The sequence below is a fragment of the Carcharhinus amblyrhynchos genome, chromosome 25 (genome assembly GCF_965287045.1).
Source record: "Carcharhinus amblyrhynchos chromosome 25, sCarAmb.v2.hapA, whole genome shotgun sequence".
Classification (NCBI taxonomy): Eukaryota; Metazoa; Chordata; class Chondrichthyes; order Carcharhiniformes; family Carcharhinidae; genus Carcharhinus; species Carcharhinus amblyrhynchos.
The window spans coordinates 27,080,400-27,100,644 of NC_137348.1; the positions used below are offsets into that span (position 1 = coordinate 27,080,400).

Consider the following 20,245-nt stretch of genomic DNA (forward strand, 5'->3'; position numbering starts at 1 on the left):
GCATAACAACTCTTCATTAAATTGCACTTTCTGTGAATAGATTGCAGGCGTAATGAATTAAAAATAGAGTTAACCTTTCAGGTCGTTGACTTTTCGTCAGAACTTATCAGTTTCTAATAAAAGGTCAATGGCCCAACTTTTGTTCTCTCTCCACCAGTGTTCCCTGACCTGCTGAGTGTTTCTAACTGTTTCATAACGCATCTTCGTCATTGACATCACCATCTGCGGAGCCTCACCAATGCCGTTTTCGGCACTTTTCCCTCTGTCGTCTCAGGGCAGCAGATCAGGCGGGCAGCCTGGTGTCATGCTTTGATCACGGCTCCTGACATCTTGAATAAAACTGTAGGATGGGGGAAGACATATGGGTGCAAATGTGCAAAATAATGTGTCAGAGCAATAAGGAGGGGGGTGATTCTCCAACTCCATTAGCCCCGGGCACAATTCCCGTGGGGCCGGTGAATATGGCGAGAGGTCTAAAAAGCGATTTGAACCGGGCGGAAATCAGTTTCCCATTCTCCTGGTCTATTATAGCTAGCGTGATCCAGACCTTGCCCAGAAATGGGAGTATTGTAATGTGGACCTGGAGCAACATGTAGGCCCGACTAGGTAAGAACAGCAGATTTCCTTCCCTAAAGGACATGAGTGAATCAGATGAGATTTTCAGACAATGGTTTCAGAGGCAACGGTAAACTCTTAATCCCAGATGTTTCTTTTTTATTGAATTCAAATTCCCCCATCTGCTGTGGCAGGATTCGAATCCGGGTCCCCAGATCATTAGCTGAGTTTTTGGATTAATGGTCTAGCAATAATGCCACTCGGCCATTGCCTTCCCTATGTTTATGTTTTATGTCTATCTTGTATTCTAATTTATCTTTCCATAAATCCTCAACTGTTTTTAGTATTCTGGCCAGCACGAGTGCATGTTGGAAATTGTCCACAGCCACTGTGTAAAATTGCATTGCCTAGGACTGAGGGATAAAACAGCAATCCAACAACAAATTACATTGTGCTACAGAAAAGAAATGTGTGTGAATTGCAAAGTGACAGCTTTCACCTTGTGAGTACCCTTACTGCACATTTAACACTGTCAGCCTGTGGTGTGTTCTTTATTCTTTGCTAGTTCTCCTTGCTCTCGGATGTCCGAGGGGTCATCACACCTCAAGATCTGGACAGATTTGACAACATGGTATTGAAACGTGAGATTGAGTCAATGAAAGCTCGCCAGAATTCTAGCACGGGCACAGATTCCTACTCTGTCATGTCTTATGGAGACACAGCCTCATCCTCTGTTAGTTACTTCACATCTACCACTCTCAGTTCAGCCAGGGTAAGTGTCCAGAATGCACAGTTTAATGCTATGTCTATTGTACAATTCCTCAAAGCCTGCTGAAATACTGAAATCTCTGATGCAATATTGTATATTCATGTTAAGCATAGCCTTGGGTCCAAATATTGAATGAATTTGAACTTCACTACTTTATGAGCAGCACAGTAGCACAGGGGTTAGCACTGCTCCTTCACAGCTCCAGGGACCTGGATTCGATTCCCAGCTTGGGTCACTGTCTGTGTGGAGTTTGCACTTTCTCCTCGTGTCTGCGTGGGTTTCCTCCGGATGCTCCGGTTTCCTCCCACAGTCCAAAAATGTGCGGGTTAGGTTGATTGGCCATGCTAAATTTCCCCTTAGTGTCCTTGGATGTGTAGGTTAGAGGGATTAGTGGGTAAAATATGTCGGGATATGGGGATAGGGCCTGGGTGGGATTGTGGTCTGTGTGGACTCAATGGGCCAAATGGCCTCTGAGATTGATTCTTCTACTCAATCTAGGGCACAACATAACCTTGTCCAGTCCAGTTCAAAATGGTTTATCATCTGCACCAAATGACAGATATAGTTTAAAAAGCAAACCAAAGAGCCCCCACAAAACGCTGTGAAATAAACCACATGGTGGCTCAGTGGTTAGCACTGCTGCTGCCTCACAGCACAAGGGACTCGGGTTCAATTCCCGGCTTGGGTTACTGTCTGTGTGGAGTCTGCACATTCCCCCGTGTCTGCATGGGTTTCCTCCAGATGCTCCGGTTTCCTCCCACAGCCTGAAAGACATGCTGGTTAAGTGCATTAGCCATGCTAAATTCTCCCTCAGTTGCCGGAATAGGCGCCGGAGTGTGGCGACTAGGGGATTATCACAGTAACTTCATTGCAGTGTTAATGTAAGCCTACTTGTGACATAAATAAACTTTACGTTATATTTCCCTCAGACTATCTTTAGTACAGCAATGTCAGGATCAAGCTTTGATTTGGTAACACGTGCCTCCCAGTTATCAACTGTTGTATATTCTGCTTGGCTCCATCCCTCTACCCCCATGGTTTTTTTGCAATTTTTGGTTTTTCCCACTCAGAGCCCCATTCCTCATCATCATCCTCAATTTAGTCCGAGAGGAGAATTTTCCCATCCCACCCGCCATGGGAATGGTAGCGGGCAGAGAGTGGACCATGCAAAGGCCCGCTGACCTCAGGCAGGATTTTCCGATTTTGGGGCAATCATGGCCAGAAAAATCCCACCTTAGGCTTGACTCATTCATATTCTTGGCATCATCAAACTTACACTGTTCCACTCTTTCCACTCAATTCTAAACACACCCAATATTTCCATCTGAGCCTCCTTTTTTTTTAACAAGCTGATTTACATCGGTGACTTTGCTCCAAAGCAAATTAAAGAATTAAATTTGAAAGCTGACTTATCGGGTTAGACCATAACTGTACAGTTTTGTGAAGGGGCAAAAATAAAACAGTGTTGTGCTCTCCACCTCTCAAGGCTTTTTTTGCACTGACATCAGTGAGTTAGAGATGGCGAGAGATGTAAAGAAAGCTTCTGACTGGTTTTGCAATGATGCATAAAATTGAGACTGTGCCCATTGAGCCAAAGTAAAATCTATTTATTAGCCACAAGTAAGGCTTATATTAACACTGCAACAAAATTACTATGAAATTTCCCCTAGCCGCTTCAGTCCAGTGCCTGTTCTGGTCAATGCACCTAACCAGCACGTCTTTCAGAATGTGGGAGGAAACCGGCGCACGCAGAGGAAACCCATGCAGACACGGGGAGAACGTGCAAACTCCACACAGACAGTGACCCAAACTGGGAATTGAACCCGGGTCCCTGGCACTGTGAGGCAGCAGTGCTGACCACTGTGCCACCGTGCCACCCAGGAAGTCTGATCACACTTGCGGCACTGCCCGTCACTTCAGCTTTTCAAGTTGGAATTATTTAAAAGCCGGTTCTTTCCAGTGGAGCATCAGAACATCTGTGCCATCCGCCTGCGATTGGCTGCAGGCCAGAATGTGCATCAGCGCAGCTGGTGTGTGTTATCGCAAGGGAGGTGGCCCTGGAAAAGTCACAAAAATGTTTGGTATTCTATTTTAGTTTTATTTATGTATCTGGAAAGATTGGTGGTTCATGGGAGGCTGGTGCTTTCACATTATAATTCAACAGCCAACAAAGATGCAACAGCAAAGTGACCGTTTGCCTTCCTAATATATTGTTGTTTTGAGCCCCCATTCATTTTTTGTGGAGCGTACATTTGTGACCATTTCCCCAGTTGCAGCACCACTAATCTCCTGCTCTGCTTTCTGTATTACTTAGTTGTCCTATATGTTTCTCTTGAGTGCCCACAGTGCATTGGGCCAGATAATCCTAAAATTGGTTGCCTGTGGTGTATTTGAGCTCATGCATTTGATTTTTTTGTCTCTTCTTTTTGCTTTCATTGAAATGTGATTATTACAGGAACGCCTGTTATGGTTAATTGACCTTATGGAGGTACAGCTTTTCCTGTGTGTGATCTCGAGTGATGTGGTTTCCATAGTAAATGGGGGGCTTCATTATGTTGAGTGATGTGGATGATGCTTTTGCGCACAGAGCATCCTGTTTGCTGCCAATGAGTAGCCCATGTTTACTTTCCCATGGACATCTCGCTCTGCTTGTTTGGGTGTGGATTCTGCATGTTTCTGTTGGCGTTGAGTGTTTTCCTTTGTTCTGACCAAGAATATTTACGTACATAATTTTAAAAATCCTAATGCAAAACTGCAACTGCTTAACCAAAAGAAGGGGAAGAATTTGCCGCAATGGTGACTTTAGACACAAATGGCAGAGGTGAGATTAATGGGAAGGCAATTAATTCCATTGTTATAAGAATCTTCTAGTATTATGAACTTACATTTGTTGCTTAAGGCTTTCAAAGCACCTATTAAGGGGAGTTTGAATTTGCAAAGTTGCCCCTTAATGTCTGGGAGTGGAGTTTGAGTGGGATGCTCCATCGGAGAGTCAGTGCAGACGTGATGGGCCGAATGGCCTGCTTCTGAACTGTAGGATTTCATAACTTTAAACAAGCAGGAGTAGGCCATTCAGCACTTCGAGCCTCTAGCTCTACGGGTTCTGTGAAGCACAATTACCAGAGAAGTATGGTGCGGCACTACTTATTGGCGTGGACCAGGAACACCAAAACTTCCTGTAATCAGTGCACCATATCAACAGCATGAAGTGGAGGTGCTGGCATTGAACTGGACACAGTAAGAAGTCTCACAACACCAGGTTTAAAGTCTAACAGGTTGGACTTTACCCTGGTGTTGTGAGAATTCTCACTGTGTCAAGAGCATGCATCGTAGATGTATAGTCATTAAGGAGCAAGCTTTCAGCAAATTCTCTTGGGGCCAAGGGATATGGGGAGGAAGGGGGGATGAGGATATTGAATTTGATAATCCTACTGAATGTGAGGTCAGGTTCAAAGGGCCGAATATCCTAATCCTGCTTCGAGTTTTAATGCTTCAAAATTTACGGTTCTTCAAAAACCTTAAGCAAGTCCATAATACTAGCAGACTCTTATAACAGTGCAATGAATTTCCTAACTATTAATTTTTGACACCGAATCCATTCCTGAGTTGCAGCTTGATGAAACGACTCTGAATTTTAATATGTTCCATAATCTGTTTTCTCACAAAATGGAAGTGCAGTATTGAAACCCTATCCGTGAGATATATTTAGCAACAGGAATATCTGAATATTCTGGCACTTCTGCAGATCACGATGACTATCTTCCACATTTCCAAACAAACTTTCACGTCAAACGGCACGGTGGTACAGTGGTTAGCGCTGCTATCCCACAGCATCAGGGACTCGGGTTCAATTCCAGCCTTGGGTCATTGTCTGTGTGGAGTTTGCACGGTCTCCCTGGGTCTATGTGGATTTCCTCTGGGGGCCTCGATTTCCTCCCACTCCAAAAATGTGCAGGTTAGGTTGATTTGCCATGTTCAACTGCCCGTTAGTGTCAGAAAGATTAACAGGATAAATGAGGGTTACAGGGATAAGGCCTGGGTGGAATTGTAGTTGGTACAGACTCGATGGGCTGAATGGCCTCCTTCTGTACTGTTGGGATTCTGTGATTCTCTTCCCCTGTTTGATGTCCTTTGCTATTCATTCTCCCTCTTCTGCAGTAAAATATTCACCATTTGTCTATCTAATATTGCCGTCAAGACAGGAAGGGGCGGCACAGTGGTTAGTCACAGTGCTGTCTTAGAGCTCCACAGACCTGGATTTGATTCCTGGATGCTGTCTGTATAGAGTTCCCACATTCTCCCCGTATCTGTGTGGGTTTCCTCCGGACGCTCTGGTTTTCTCCCACTGTCCAAAGATGTGCGGATTAGTTGCATTGGCCATGCTAAATTATGCCTTAGTTTCCTGGGATGTTTAGGGTAGAAGGATTAGCAGAGTAAATATGAGGGGGTTACTGAGCTAAAGCCTAGGTGGGATTGTTGTCAGTGCAGACTCGATGGGCCAAATGGCCTCTTTCTGACCTGTTGGGTTTCTATGTATAGTTTTTATGTAAAGGCATTTTGCAGAGTACGTGTGCAAAAGAACATTGCTTCACAAGGGGAGACTTACAAAGGGAAACAGTGCCTGTGGCCGACTATCTTGGAACCATTTTAAAATATGTTCTGTTCTGAAAATTATCCTCCTAATTGCTGGAGCTTTTGCTTACTATTTTGTTTGAGGGGAACACTTCGTTGTGCAATTAAACCATATTGTGTTCACTGGGCTGTATCTCCACATCCCAGTCAGATTTTCTTATATCTGGTGTTATTTCGGATGTGGTTAGAATTTTTTCATTTAATCAGTTACAAGTCATACAAAGTGGATTGTTCAACAGCTATGGAACTGATTGGTGAGAGTGGAAAAGGCTCCTTCAACAGCACGTTCCAAATCCCCAGTCTCTGCTATCGAGAAGGACAAGGGCAGAACATGCATGGGAACATCACCGCCTGCAAGTTCCCCTCCAAGTCACACACCATTCTGACTTGGAACTACTGCCACTGTCCCTTCAATGTTGCTGGGTCAAAATCTTGGAACTCTGTTCTTAACAGCACTAGGGGGTTAGCTATACCATATGAGCTGCAGCAGTATAGAAAGGAAGCTCACCTCCACCTTCTCAAGGGCAACGAGGAATGGACAACAATTACTGGCCGAGCCAGCATCACCCACCCTTCTTGAAAAAAAACACTTTTTTAAATCTCCCCTTAACTTGTTTATTCGAAAGACAGCAATCTCAAATTCACTCATATATTATTGAAGTCCTTCGTTCCCAGTGCCATCTTGTAAAAGATATTTCCACAGACAGCAAGATGAATAACCTGATTTAAGACAATTAAGACTTCCCGCTTAGAAAGGATAGCAGGACTAGAGGGCACAGCCTCAAAATAAGTTGGGGGGGGGGGGGGGGGCGCAGTTTAGATCGGAGTTGAGGAGGAATTTCGTCACTCAAAGGGTAGTGAATCTCTGGAATTCTCTGCCCGTTGAAGTGGTGGAGGCTACCTCGCTGAATATATTTAAGTCACGGGTAGATTGGTTTCTGATAGATAGGGGAATTAAGGGTTATGGGGAGAAAGCGGGAAAGTGGAACTGATCCACTTCAGATCAGCCATGATCTTATTGAATGGCAGGGCAGGCTCGAAGGGCTAGATGGCCTACTCCTGCTCCTATTTCTTATGTTCTTATGTAATTGTTAAAAGGACCAGAAGGGAATGTAAAGTTTTCTTTAAGATATGAAACATGTTGCAATGCTCTGGAATGTACAGCTTTACAAGTTGGTGGAAATTAGGGTGGCATGGTGGCACAGTGGTTAGCACTGCTGCCTCACAGCATCAGGGATCCGAGTTTAACTCCGGCCTCGGGCCACTGTCTCTGTGGAGTTTGCACGTTCTCCCTGTGCCTGTGTGAGTTTCCTCCTGTTTCCTCCTATAGTCTATAGTCTAAAGGGTTAGGTTGATTGGCCATGCTACATTGTCCCTTCATGTCAGGGGAATTAGCAGGGTAAATAAGTGGGGTTACTGGGATAGGGTCAGTGCAGACCCGATGGGCCAAATTACCTCCTTCTGCACTATAGGATGCTAAGATCCTGTGAATAAATTTAGTTATCAGTTTCTAAAGTGAACTAGGTAAATAACTGAAAAGCAAAAGGGAATGCAGAGCTTTGGGGAAAGATCAGGGGAATGGGACTAATTGGATAGTTCTTTCCAGGAGTCAACAGAGGGACAATGGGCCAAATGGCCTTCTTCGCTGTAAGATTATATGTGATTGGTTGCCTTCTATAGGACGTGTATAATTTTTCTATCCATTCATGGGACATGGGCATCACTGGCTGCCAGTATTTATTGCCCATCCCAAATTGCCCTGGAGAGAGCATTTAATAGTCAGCCACATGGCTGTGGCTCTGGACTCATGTGTAGGCCAGACCAGGTAAGGATGGCAGGTTTCCTTCCCTAATTTGTGAACTAGGTGGGGTTTTCTGACAATCGTTTCATGGTCATCAGTAGATTCTTAATTCCAGATTTTTTTTTAATGAGTTCAAATTTCACCATCCGCCGTGTGGGTTTTGAACCCAGGTCCCTGGAACATTAGCTGAGACTCTGGATTAATAGTCTAGTGATAATACCACTAAGCCATCACCTCCCCTTGAACATAGCTTTTCAATCTTTTCCTTTAGGCTTTTTAACTAAGCCTCTTTAATCCATGCCTGGAGTGGATGGAATTGCCACTGTAGTGTTAGCCACCACAATGCACACAGTTTGGACATTTGCCCAGGTCCCGTCACTTTTTACTGAAATCTAATTTTCCCATAAATTGGCCAAGAAGAAAAGGAATTTTGACTCTCTTATGAGCAGTCGTCATTTTAATGGAACCAGTTTGAAAATAAATTAAAAGCATATAATAGTAATGGGTCACCGACACAGCATATTCACAGAGTCACTGCCAAATTAGACATTAATCAGCGCTGAAAACCACAGTTTAATTTGGTTACACTAATCACCCATGAATCTGGCATTGAAGGAGATCATTCATCATAAATAAAAAGCATGGCGGCACTCGGGCCGTTATCGAACTAGTGGGTCACACAGCTGGCCTGGAGTTTCTCAAATACGGGAAAACACAACCAAGGACAGGTGACCCACATACATGATTCACAGTGATGTTATGACATTGATGGAATGTTATGGTGAGATTGTATAAGACATCAGTGAGGCCAAATTTAGAGTACTGTGTGCACTTTTGGTCACCTAATTACAGGAAGGATATTAATAAGGTTGAAAGAGTGCAGAGAAGATTTACAAGGATATTGCCGGGACTTGAGAAACTGAGTTACAGAGGTCACAAATTCTGTCTAACGTGGTTGAGCCAGGGAGCATGTGGGCCATGCATGAGGAAACCTCTCACCCACTCCACTTCCATCCAACAGCATGGTTAGCACTGCTGTGTCACAGCGCCAAAGATCCGGGTTCGATTCCCGGCTTGGGTCACAGTCTGTGTAAGCCTGCACATTCTCCCAGTGTCTGCATGGGTTTCCTCCAGGTGCTCTGGTTTCCTCCCATAGTTGAAAGATGTGCTGGTTAAATACATTGGCCATGCTAAATTCTCATCAGTGTCCCCAAACAGGTGCCAAAGTTGACAACTAGAAGATTTTCACGGTAAATTCATTGCAGTGTTAATGTAAGCTGATTTGTGACACTAATACAATAAAGTTTTTGAAGGCAGCATAGAACCACAGAACCATAGAACACTACAGCACAGAAACAGGCCTTCTGGCCCTTCTTGGCTGTGCCGAACCATTTTTCTACCTTCTCCCACTGACCTGCACCTGGACCATATCCCTCCACACTCCTCTCATCCATGTACCTGTCCAAGTTTTTCTTAAATGTTAAAAGTGAACCCGCATTTACCACTTCATCTGGCAGCTCATTCCAGACACCCACTTGTGTGAAGAACCTCCCCTAATATTCCCTTTAAACTTTTCCCCCTTCACCCTTAACCCATGTCCTCTAGTTTTTTTCTCCCCTAGCCTCAGTGGAAAAAGCCTGCTTGCATTCACTCTATCTATACCCATCATAATTTTATACACCTCTATCAAATCTCCCCTCCTTCTTCTACACCCCAGGGAATAATTCCTAACCTATTCAAGCTTTCTCTGTTACTCAGTTTGTCAAGTCCCAGCAACATCCGTGCGAACTTTCTCTGTACTCTTTCAACCTTATTAATATCCTTCCTGTAATTAGGTGACCAAAACTGCACACAATACTCTAAATTCGGCCTCACTGATGTCTTATACAACCTCACCATAACATTCCATCAATGTCATAACATCACCGTGAACATTTCTGGAATATCCCCGAATTCAGGCCAATGCACTATCTACTGGTCTTGGAAAAATGTACACTCCTTAGTAGCAGTGTAAGTCCCGTTTGGAGGCTTAAGGACATCTCCAACATGTTTGTTGACATAAGTATGCTAACCCAGAGCATCAAAGTTGTGACTCTAAAGTTATGACCTTTACCTACTTTTGCGTTCATTTCTCCAACGCTAAACTCTCCTCCGGTTATGAACCATGTAGTTTTTTCACATTCTAAATTCCAGGATGTTCTCATTTTCTAATGAAGCTTTAGCACTTTGGGAGTAATGGACTGAATCAGATTTCAGGGTCTACCTATGTGGGACTGTGTTTCAGCCAGGAAGTAAATAAACGTGGCTTGTAAACTTGAGCTATAAAGGTTCCAGTAAAAACATAATCACTAAATGCAGCCTAAACAAATTTACTTGGGCATTGGGAGCAACAAAACAACCAAGAATGAAATAAGCAAATCAACCCATCCTCGGTGTGTTCATTCAGGCTTCAGGAGGAGCTGGCCAGGGAAGAATTAAAGAATGAAATAAAATATGTTGCAAATATGTCCAAGCCATTTCATTGGCAAGGAAGCCAATGGTGGATTAATTAACGAATCAAATGATCTGTGAATAGTTACAATTAGCCATTAAGGCATTAGTCATGTAACAAATTTCACAACTTAATCAATCAAGTGAATGTTAGTGAACTGCATGAAATCAGAGTTGTAGCAGGAGGGCGATCACACCCTAAGGCTTTGTGTTTTATATATAGACTGGACAGTTCATTTGATCAATGGGCTTTTGTGAATTATAAACAGCCAAGACAACCTTACATTATTCCATCCTTCACTCTATCGGCAGAGTTTTGAGGATGTCGAGCGATCGGCGCTCGCCATGCCGAGAGTCACTACCCAGCACACAGTTACTGACTCTTGCTGTGTTTTGGTTAGTTGTGCTCTTAGAATCATAGGATCTCTTCACTGCAAGAGGAGGCCATTTGGCCCTTCGAGCCTGCACTGACCACAATCCCACCGAGTCCTATCCTCATAAGCCCACGTATTTATCCTGCCAATCCCCCTGACACTAAGGGGCAATTTAGTATGGCCAATCCACCTTAACCGCACATCTTTGGGCTGTGGGGTGAAACTGGAGGAAAGCAACGCAGACATGGGGAGAACGTGCAAACTCCACACAAACAGTGACCCGAGGCCAGAATTGAACCCAGGTCCCTGGCGCTGTGAAGCAGCAGTGCCAACCACTGTGCCGTCCCACTTACACAGTATTTTTAAGCTCTCAGAGGGGGCAAGTTTGTAGATGGGTGGACATAAAACGTACACACTGCCGATCAGTGTACAGGTTTGGCAGCATCATCCCAACTCTGGGCAATGCTTCTGGGGGTGAGATGGGGAGATGGCAGGGTCTTTGAGCCAAATTTTTCAGCTGAGCCATGCCTGACACAGGATGACTGACCACCAATTGAGGTGGGATGCAAACCTGGAACCCTGGAGGATTGGTTTCAGTTTGTGGATTACCAGTTCAGTGACATACACCAATAGGGCACAGAGGGAGAAATGAGCATTTGTGAACCAGATAATCATTTCATAGTCATTATTAGACTTTTAATTTCAAATTCTATTGAATTCAAATTTCACTATCTGCCATGGTTTGGACTGGAACCCCGATTTTATTTTGTATCATTGAATCCCACAGTGCAGAAGGAGGCCATTCAGCCCATCAAAACTGCGCCGATAACAATCCCACCCAGGCCCTATCCCCACAAACCCACGCATTTACACCAGTTAGCCCCCCTGACACTTAGTGGCAATTTAGCATGGTTAATCAACCTAATCCGCATATCTTTGGACTTGGGAGAAACCCACACAGACATTGGGAGAACGTGCAAACTTCGCACAGACATTGACCCAAGCTGAGAATCGAACCCAGGCCCCTAGTGCTGTGAGGCAGCAGTGCTAACCACTGTGTCCCCATGTCATCCATCTCTAGATTGCTAATCCAGTGACGATACCACTGCACCAGCACCTTCCAGTGTTACCAGTCCTCAAGCAGCAGACAGCTTCTAACAGGTCTACAAAGACCTATTGTTAGAGATCAACTGGAATTCTCCAGTTGTTCTCTCAGCTCTTGAGACATTAGGAAGTAGGCCCGCTGCTTGGAGGCAGTAGTACTGCTGCCCATCCACAATGATGGCTCTGTTGCTGAGTCTTTTTTTTACTTAAAAGTCTAAGCACCTGGAAAGTGCCTCCAGGCTGAGATGCCCTCCCTCTTCTCGGAAATGGCAGCCTGCTGCTGCTTCCATGCTACAGTGGGGGAGAGGGGTGTCTGATATTGGTTCTCCAGTTTTGTGAGCCCACTTTCATCCTTAATTGGACAGCAAGCCTGCCCTCAGGCCAATAATTGACCAATTTGGGGAAAATCACTGCCAGGCAACTGCTTCCTCCAGAGAGTGGGCTTCTGATCCCAATCTGGCCCCGATATCTGGGCCTGCATCAAAAGGGCAAAATCTGAGACAAACAGATTTTAAGTCCCTTTCCAGAGATGTGCACAAAGATCTATGTTGACAATCCAGTACAATACTATATTGCCTGGGACCCTGTCTTTCAGACGAGAAGTTCACTCTGAACTGCACTCTCAAGTTAATGTAAAGAATCCAAAGATATTATTCTGAAGAGGAGTGTGGGAGCTTCCCCAGAGTCCTAGGCCGAAACTCTACCGCCTCGTCCGCCACGGAATTGGCGCGGCCGAAGATCCGACAATGGAAATCTCCGTTGACCTCGGGCAGGAATTTCCAGTCTCGCCCAAGCAAGGCTGTAAAATCCTACCCCTAGTCAACACTTATCCCTCAATCAGCTTCACTGGAACAGATTATCTGATCATTATCCCATTGCTCTTTATGGGAGCTTCTTGTGAATAGACTGCTTGAGTTTGCTATATTACAACAGCGGCAACACTTCATTGACTGTAAGGGACTTTGGGACATTCTGAGTTTGTGAAAAGCACAACTTAAGTGGAGGTTTTTTTGTTAAATTCAGTGTTTGTTACTTCTGGTCTTACAGTGTTCTCACACAACAGGAAATTCGAGATACCACAGTCTGGTTGCACCAATGGCTTGGGAAATATGTGTACTGGCCTTTTTCCCACTGAATTTGCAGGCCATATTCAGGCTCCAAAATCTGCACGTATTTTGTATTATTCATTCGTGGGACAAGGGTCGCTGGCTGGCCAGCATTTATTGCCCAATCCTATTTGCCCTTGAGAAGGTGGTGGTGAACTGCCTTCTCGAAATGCTGATACAGCTGAGTGGCTTACTAGGACATCTCAGAGGCAACTGCATTGCTGTGTCTCTGGAGACACATGTAGGCCAGACCAGGTAAGGATGGCAGATTTCCTTCCCTAAGGACATTAGTGAACCAGATGGGCTTTTCTGACAATTGACAGTGGTTTCATGGTCATCAGTAGATTCTTAATTCCAGATGTTTTTTACTCAATTCAAATTCCACCATTTACTGTGGTGGGATTTGAACCCGGGTCCCCAGAACATTAGCTGAGTTTCTGGATTAATATTATAGCGATAATGCCACAAGGTCACTGCCTCCCCTTGAGCTGACATTGCCCAGCGTGGCAATCAGTGATCTAGAAGTGGCTTTGAACAACCCTGGCAGTCGGGAATAAAGATTACAAAGGTGATCCCCATTTCTGAATGTTGGATGATGCCCTGCATCCATGATGAGGGAAGGTGGTCTCTGTATTTTTGAATTTGCAAAACCTATCCCTCTCATTGCCAATTACAGCCTTACAGCTCAATGTCTAAGCCAAAGAAGAATCAGCCGGGCGAGGTGCTGGAGATGGGACCGTGCTAATAAAATGGTGCGTGAGCGTGAGTCACTGTCCCGATATAGCAGAGAAAACCGAATAAGAAAATGCATCACAAGAGACAGGATGAGGTCTTATTACTGATTTGTCAGCCACCCTACTAAATAATGTAAATTTAAGACTTACTAATGCGACTTACCAGAGCACAGCCGTAGGGGTAGGTGTGCTGAGCACTAAAGATTGTCCCAAAAATCTTTGCTGGCACAGGTCGTCAATCCAGCATTAAAGTTGCATCCATAAAATATTACCTTTTAGCTAATTAAATACAGCATATTTTTATCCTCCCCTACGAGGCAGACATGTTTTATGACTGGTTTTACAGCCACATATCCCAGTTGACATTCAATATCAAGTCAAATGAAAATGAAGGAATAAAGCACAGCTCACTGACCTAAATTCTTCTTTTTTGTTCACTCGTGGGACATGGGCATCGCTGTCTGGCCAGCATTTATTACCCATTCCTAGTTGCCCTTGAGAAGGTGGCGGTGAGTTGCCTCCTTGACAACTGAATGGCTTGCTAGGCCACTTCAAAGGGCAGTTGAGAGTCAGCCACATCACCATGGCTCTGGAGGCACGCGTAGTCATGATGTGGAGATGCCGGTGTTGGACTGGGGTAAACACACTAAGAAGTTTCACAACACCAGGTTAAAGTCCAACAGGTTTATTTGGTAGCAAACAGGGGCTCTGCCCCTTCGTCAGGTGAGTGGGGAGTTCTGATCACAAACAGGGCATATAAAGACACACACTCAGTTTACAGAATACTGATTAGAATGCGAGTCTTTACAGCTAATCAAGTCTTAAAGGTGCAGACAATGTGAGTGGAGATAGCATTAAGCATAGGTTAAGGAGATGTGTATTGTCTCTTGACAGGACAGTAAGTGAGATGTTGCAAGCCCAGGCAAGTCACAGAAAATCACAGAATCTGACAGTGCAGAAGAAGGCCGTTCGGCTTATTGAGTCTGCACTGACCACAGTCCCACTCGGGCCCCATCCCCATTACCCATGCAGTTATCCTAGTTAGTCACCCTGGCAGTAAGGGGCAATTAAGCATGGCCTATCCACCTAGCCTGCATATCTTTCGGACAGTGGGAGGAAACCGGAGCACCGGGAGGAAACCCACACAGGCACGGGGAGAACATGCAAAGTCCACACAGACAGTGACCCAAGCTGGGAATCAAACCCAGGTCCCTGGCGCTGTGAGGCAGCAGTGTGCCACTGTGCCACCCCATGTCATGGGGGTTACAAATAGTGTGACATGTACCCAAGATCCCAATTGAGGCCGTCCTCATGTATGCGGAACTTGGCTATCAGTCTCTGCTCAGCAACTCTGCGCTGTCGTTTGTCATGAAGGCTGCCTCGGAGAATGCTTACCTGAAGATCAAAGGCCAAATGCCTGTGACTGCTGAACTGTTTGCCAACAGGAAGAGGACAGTCTTCCTGTTCCAAATAAACCTGTTGGACTTTAACCTGGTGTTGTGAGACTTCTTACAGTGTCACATGTTGGCCAGACCAAGTAAGGATGGCAGATTTCCTTCCCTAAAGGATATTAGCGAACCAGATGGGTTTTTCTGACAATGGTTTCATGATCATCGGTAGAATCTTAATTCCAGATTTTTTTTAGTGAATTCAAATTCCACCATCTGCCGTGGTGGGATTCGAACCCAGGTCCCCAGAACATCAGTTGAGTTTCTGGATTAACTGTCTAGCGATAAAGCCACTAGGCCATCACCTCATGAGAAAGTTCTTCAAAGCTCTCTGCCCATGAGGGACAAATGCAGAAGCAGGTTGTGAAAAGTCACAGGCTAACTTCATTGCAATGTTAATGTAAGCCTACTTGTGATGCTAATAAACAAACCTTAAACTTTAATTCAGTTCGGGAGAAGGCTGATAAAATTTTGATAAAGCAAATGAATTCGAAAGAATAGTCGAGTACTGGTGCAAGGTCTTTACCCCAGCTCATTCAATTTTAACAGAATAATTATAGCTAAAAATAAATTACGTTTTAATTTTGCCATGCACTGCTTGGCTTCCCAGTCAAGGTCACAGAGCTTGAGACCCATCAGGTTTCACACACTCATCTTAGAGACATAGAAAATAGGAGTAAAAGCAGGCCAGTTGGCCCTTCAAGCTTGCTCCACTGTTATTCATTAACATCATGGTTGATCATTCAATTCAGTAACCTGTTCCCACTTTTTCCCCCTGTATTCTTTGATCCTTTTAGCCCCAAGAGATATATCTAACTCCTTCTTGAAAACAATATTTTGGCCTCAGCTGCTTTCTGTGGTAGCAAATTCTCCAAGCGCACAATACTCTGGGTGAAGTAATTTCTACTTATCTAGGTCCTAAAGTGGTTCTGGACTTGCCTGCTACTGGGAACATCCTACCACATCTAGCCTGTCTAGTCTTGTTGGAATTTTGTAGGTCTCTTTGTGATCCTCCCTCATTCTTCTAAACTCCAGCGAATATGGTCCTAACTGACTTTCCCACCTACCCAGCAATCTGTGGTAAGCCTTCACTGCAGTCCTTCCATAGCAAGAACACCCTTCGTAGAATCATAGAAACCCTACGGTGCACAAGGAGGCCATTCGGCCCATCAAGTCTGCACTGACCACCATCCCTGCTAGGCCCTACTCCCATAACCCCAAATATTTATCCTGCTAATCCCTCTAACCTACGCATCCTGGGACACTAAAGGGCCATTTACGATGGCCAATGCACCTAACATGCACATGTTTGGAGTGTGGGAGGAAACTGGAGCACCTGGAGGAAACCCATGCAGACTTGAGGAGAACGTGCAAACTCCACACAGTCATAGAATCATAGAACCCTACAGTGCAGAAAGAGGCCCTTCAGCCCATCGAGTCTGCACCAAACACAATCCCACCCAGAACTGGCACGATGATCTCCCCCCAGGCTTGGAGGCCATTGAAGACCTCCAACTTGACCCCACCTCCTCGGGGGATGGGGGGGGTGAAGGGCATGGCTGCTCAGTGTCCATTGGGCATGTCCACCTGGTGGGGCCCAACAGGCACACTGGCCCACCAGTGCCCCCTTGGCAATGACCACCAGAAACCCAACAGTGGCCACCAAGTACCCTGGCTGTGCCAGTTAGGCACCATCAATGTGCCAGAGAAAGTACTAAGTGGGTAAGGCCTGAGTGGGGGCTATCACAAGGGGGTAAATGGCTATGACAGGCGGTCATGCAGGGGTGGATCATGCCAGGGGTTTTGATGAGGGGGCATGTGAAGGGTTGGGCGGGGGACCCATTGGGAGGGCCCTGTTGCCAGCAGCCCATGTTGGGGAGGGGATCTCCGCCATAGAAGGAGCTCCTGATATCTGTGGGGTTGAAGTAGGGGGGTTCTTCTTGTGCACTGTGAGATTGGGGTGCCCAAGTGCACTGAAGTGGGGCTCACCAGCATGTTATGTCCATCCCCAGCCCCCAGTACCAACGGAGAACTCCCAACTCTCCAAAGAAGTGACTGAGTGTGAGAGGGTTGCAATGCAGGTCATACCTAAGAGGCTGGTGCGAGTCACTCCTTTGATCTCACCATTACGACACTTAGAAATCTTTGGGAAGAGTTCTGTTCCTTAGTCAACTCAAAACATTGCCCCGCAGGTGTGCCGGGAGCTGCTGAGTATTTTTAACACTTCCCATGTTTATTTAATATTTGCACCATCTGCGACCTTTTGCTTTTACCGTGGCCTTGTTTCATCTGTTAACAGGGGGCGAGCCGGGATCTAGAACCATCTGCAATTAACGTCAGTGACATGTCGGAGAATTTAGCGTTTAAAGAGAGGAGCTCCATGATTTCTCTGTTGACCTGTGATAATTGTAGGACAGATAATGTCATAATGTGACTTACTGAACCAGCTACATGATTACATGCACTGCCACTGAAACATACATGACACATTTATCTATGCTTGACATTTTGCATTTTGCTATTTGTTTGATGAACTGTGTAGGTGAGCTTTGAGTGCAGCTGTCAGTTAGTGATCACATCAGTGAAAACATTTTATGTACTTTTTGTAACAAATGATTTTAGTTATCTGCTGACGTGTCAAAGCAATATTAGATGGAAGTATGACTGTCAATGGCTGTTAAGATACCACACTGAGGCCAGCTGACTGTCTAAGGAATTACATGAAAAAAAATGAATTTGCATTTAAATGACACCTTATTATGTTTTCAGGATGCCTTGCAGTGTTTCATAGCCAGTGATTTGTTTTTAAATTGCAAGTCACTGCTGTCTATGGGTATTAGTTACATAGACTTCCAGAAGCGATTCAATAAAGCCCCTCAGAAAAGACTGTTGACTAAAGCTGAAAACCGTGGAATTGAAGATAAGATAATGGTTTGCTGGGAAATTGGCTGAACGGTAGGAGACAGATAGGGATAATGGGGGAGTAATTTAATTGGCAAAATGTGACTAATAGCATCCCACAGGGATCTGTGTTGGGGCTGAACTATTCACTGTAATTTAATAACAACGCGAGATAGAGTCACATATCTGGGTTTGCTAACAACGCAAAGATAAGCAGCAATGGAAGCAGTGTAGAAGGAAACATAATGAATGGGCAAAACTGTAACAAGTCATTTTCAATGTAAGCAGGTATGAGGGCATCCACTTTGGGCCTGAAATGCTAGAAGAGAGACCTTTCCTAATGGTGAAAAACTGAAGGGTGCGATCTTGCCAGCCGTTCACACCACACTCACGCTGTAGCGAGTCCAGAGAATTTGGCATACAGTCAGATCTCTGTTCACTGCAGCAGACTGGGAAAATCCCACCAGCATGAAAGGTGGTAATATTCCAGCCAGAGACAATGAGGTTGAAAGAGGCTAGGAGATGCATGTCCGTAGATCATTAAAATATCATGGAGAGGTTCAGCAAATAATCAAAAAGGCCAGTGGATTGCTGGGCTTTATATCTAGAGAACTCGGACAATAAGAAGTAGGAGTAGGCTATATGGCCTCTCGTGTCTGCTCCACCATTCAATAAGATTAGGGCAGGGTTTAATCAAACCTCAGCTTTTCACATTGTCTGCCGCCCAGCTAAATATTTGGTGCAGGTTGGATGCAATTTCAGCCTCTGATTTGTTGTGCTATTTCTCTGAAATCCAGTTCTAGGGGAACAGAAGTTTCCTCCAATTAAACAGTGGGGGGATTTTCCACCACGCATGGCACTGAGGTTGTCCAGCCCCGCTGAGAATCAATGGACTGTTGACCCGGCTGCTGAATCTCCTGTAGTGGATCAGAAAATCCCAGTTATTATCATAGAGTCATAGATGTTTACAGCATGGAGACAGTCCTTCAGCCCAATTTGTCCATGCTGCTCAATTTTTACCACCAAGCTAGTCTTTATAGCCTGCATTTGGCCCTCTATCTTATCCATGTAACTATCTAAATGCTTATTAAAAGACAAAATTTTGTCTTTTAAAAAGACAAAAGGTAGTAAAAAGACAGAGGTAGTAGTAGAGGCCTCTACTACTATCTCTAGCAGCTCATTGCAGATATTCACCACCCTCTGAGTGGAAGAATTGCCCCTCTGGATCCTTTTGTATCTCTCCCCTCTCACCTTAACCCTATGCCCTCTGGTTTTAGACTCCCCTACCTTTGGGAAAAGATTATGACTATCTACATTATCTATCCCCCTCGTTATATTATAGATCTCAATAAGATCACCCCCAAGCCACCTATGCTTCAGAGAAAAAACTCCCAGTCTATCCAACCTCTCCTCATAACTCAAATCATTAAGTCCCGGTGGCATCCTAGTAACTATTTTCTGCACCCTTTCTAGTTTAATAATATCCTTTCTGTAATAGGGTGACCAGAACTGTACACAGTATTCCAAATGTGACCTTACCATTGTCTTGTACAACTTCAACAAGACGTCCAACTCCTGCCTTCAATGTTCTGACCAATGAAACCAAGCATTCCGAATGCCTTGGTGTTTCCAACCACATAAAGGTTGCATCGCCAAAATCACCTATTTCCGTCTCTGTAAAGTTGTTGGTTTCTGCTGCCAACTCAGTTCATTTTGTATGTAAGTTTCTACGTATGTTTCTATGTATGACTCAGCTCATCAGCTACTGAAATCCTCCTCCCATTTTTCTTACCACTAGGCTTGACTTCAAAGCTCTCCAGACTGGCTCTCATCTTCCACCCTCAGTAAATGTGAACTCATTCAGAGCTCTGTACACTAACCTGCCCCAAGTTCCTTTCACCTATCACCCTTGTGCTTATTGACCTCCATTATCTTTTAATCCAGCAATACCCCAATCTTAAAATTCTCATCTTCTACTTTCAAATCACTCCATAGACTCACCCACCCTCTGTCTCTATAAGCCCCTTCCGTTCTGCAACCCTCTGATATCTAAGTCCGGGTATGGACAGGGTGAGTAGGGAGCAGCTGTTTCCCTTGATTGAGGGGTCAATCACGAGGGGGCATGGTTTTAGGGTGAGCGATAGGAGATTCAGAGGGGATTTAAGAAAAAACTTTTTCACTCGGGGTGGTGGGAATCTGGAATGCACTGCCTGTGGGAAGGTAGTCAAGGCCGACAACCTTACAACCTTTAAAAAAATATTTGGATGTCCACTTGAAATATCATAATATTCAAGGGTTTGGGAAAAATGCAGGAAAATGGGATTAGCACGC

At 44.8% G+C, this 20,245-nt stretch overlaps 1 protein-coding gene across 2 annotated transcripts in view; it reads left to right on the forward strand.

The window, feature by feature from the left end:
• whrna (whirlin a) overlaps positions 1 to 20,245 on the forward strand; it is a 242,549-nt gene that overhangs the window by 182,183 nt on the left and 40,121 nt on the right. For both annotated transcript variants that reach the window (XM_080212128.1, XM_080212129.1), the window contains exon 8: positions 1,121 to 1,327. In XM_080212128.1, coding sequence (XP_080068254.1) covers positions 1,121 to 1,327 — 207 coding nt within the window. The remainder of the gene's footprint in view (positions 1 to 1,120; positions 1,328 to 20,245) is intronic.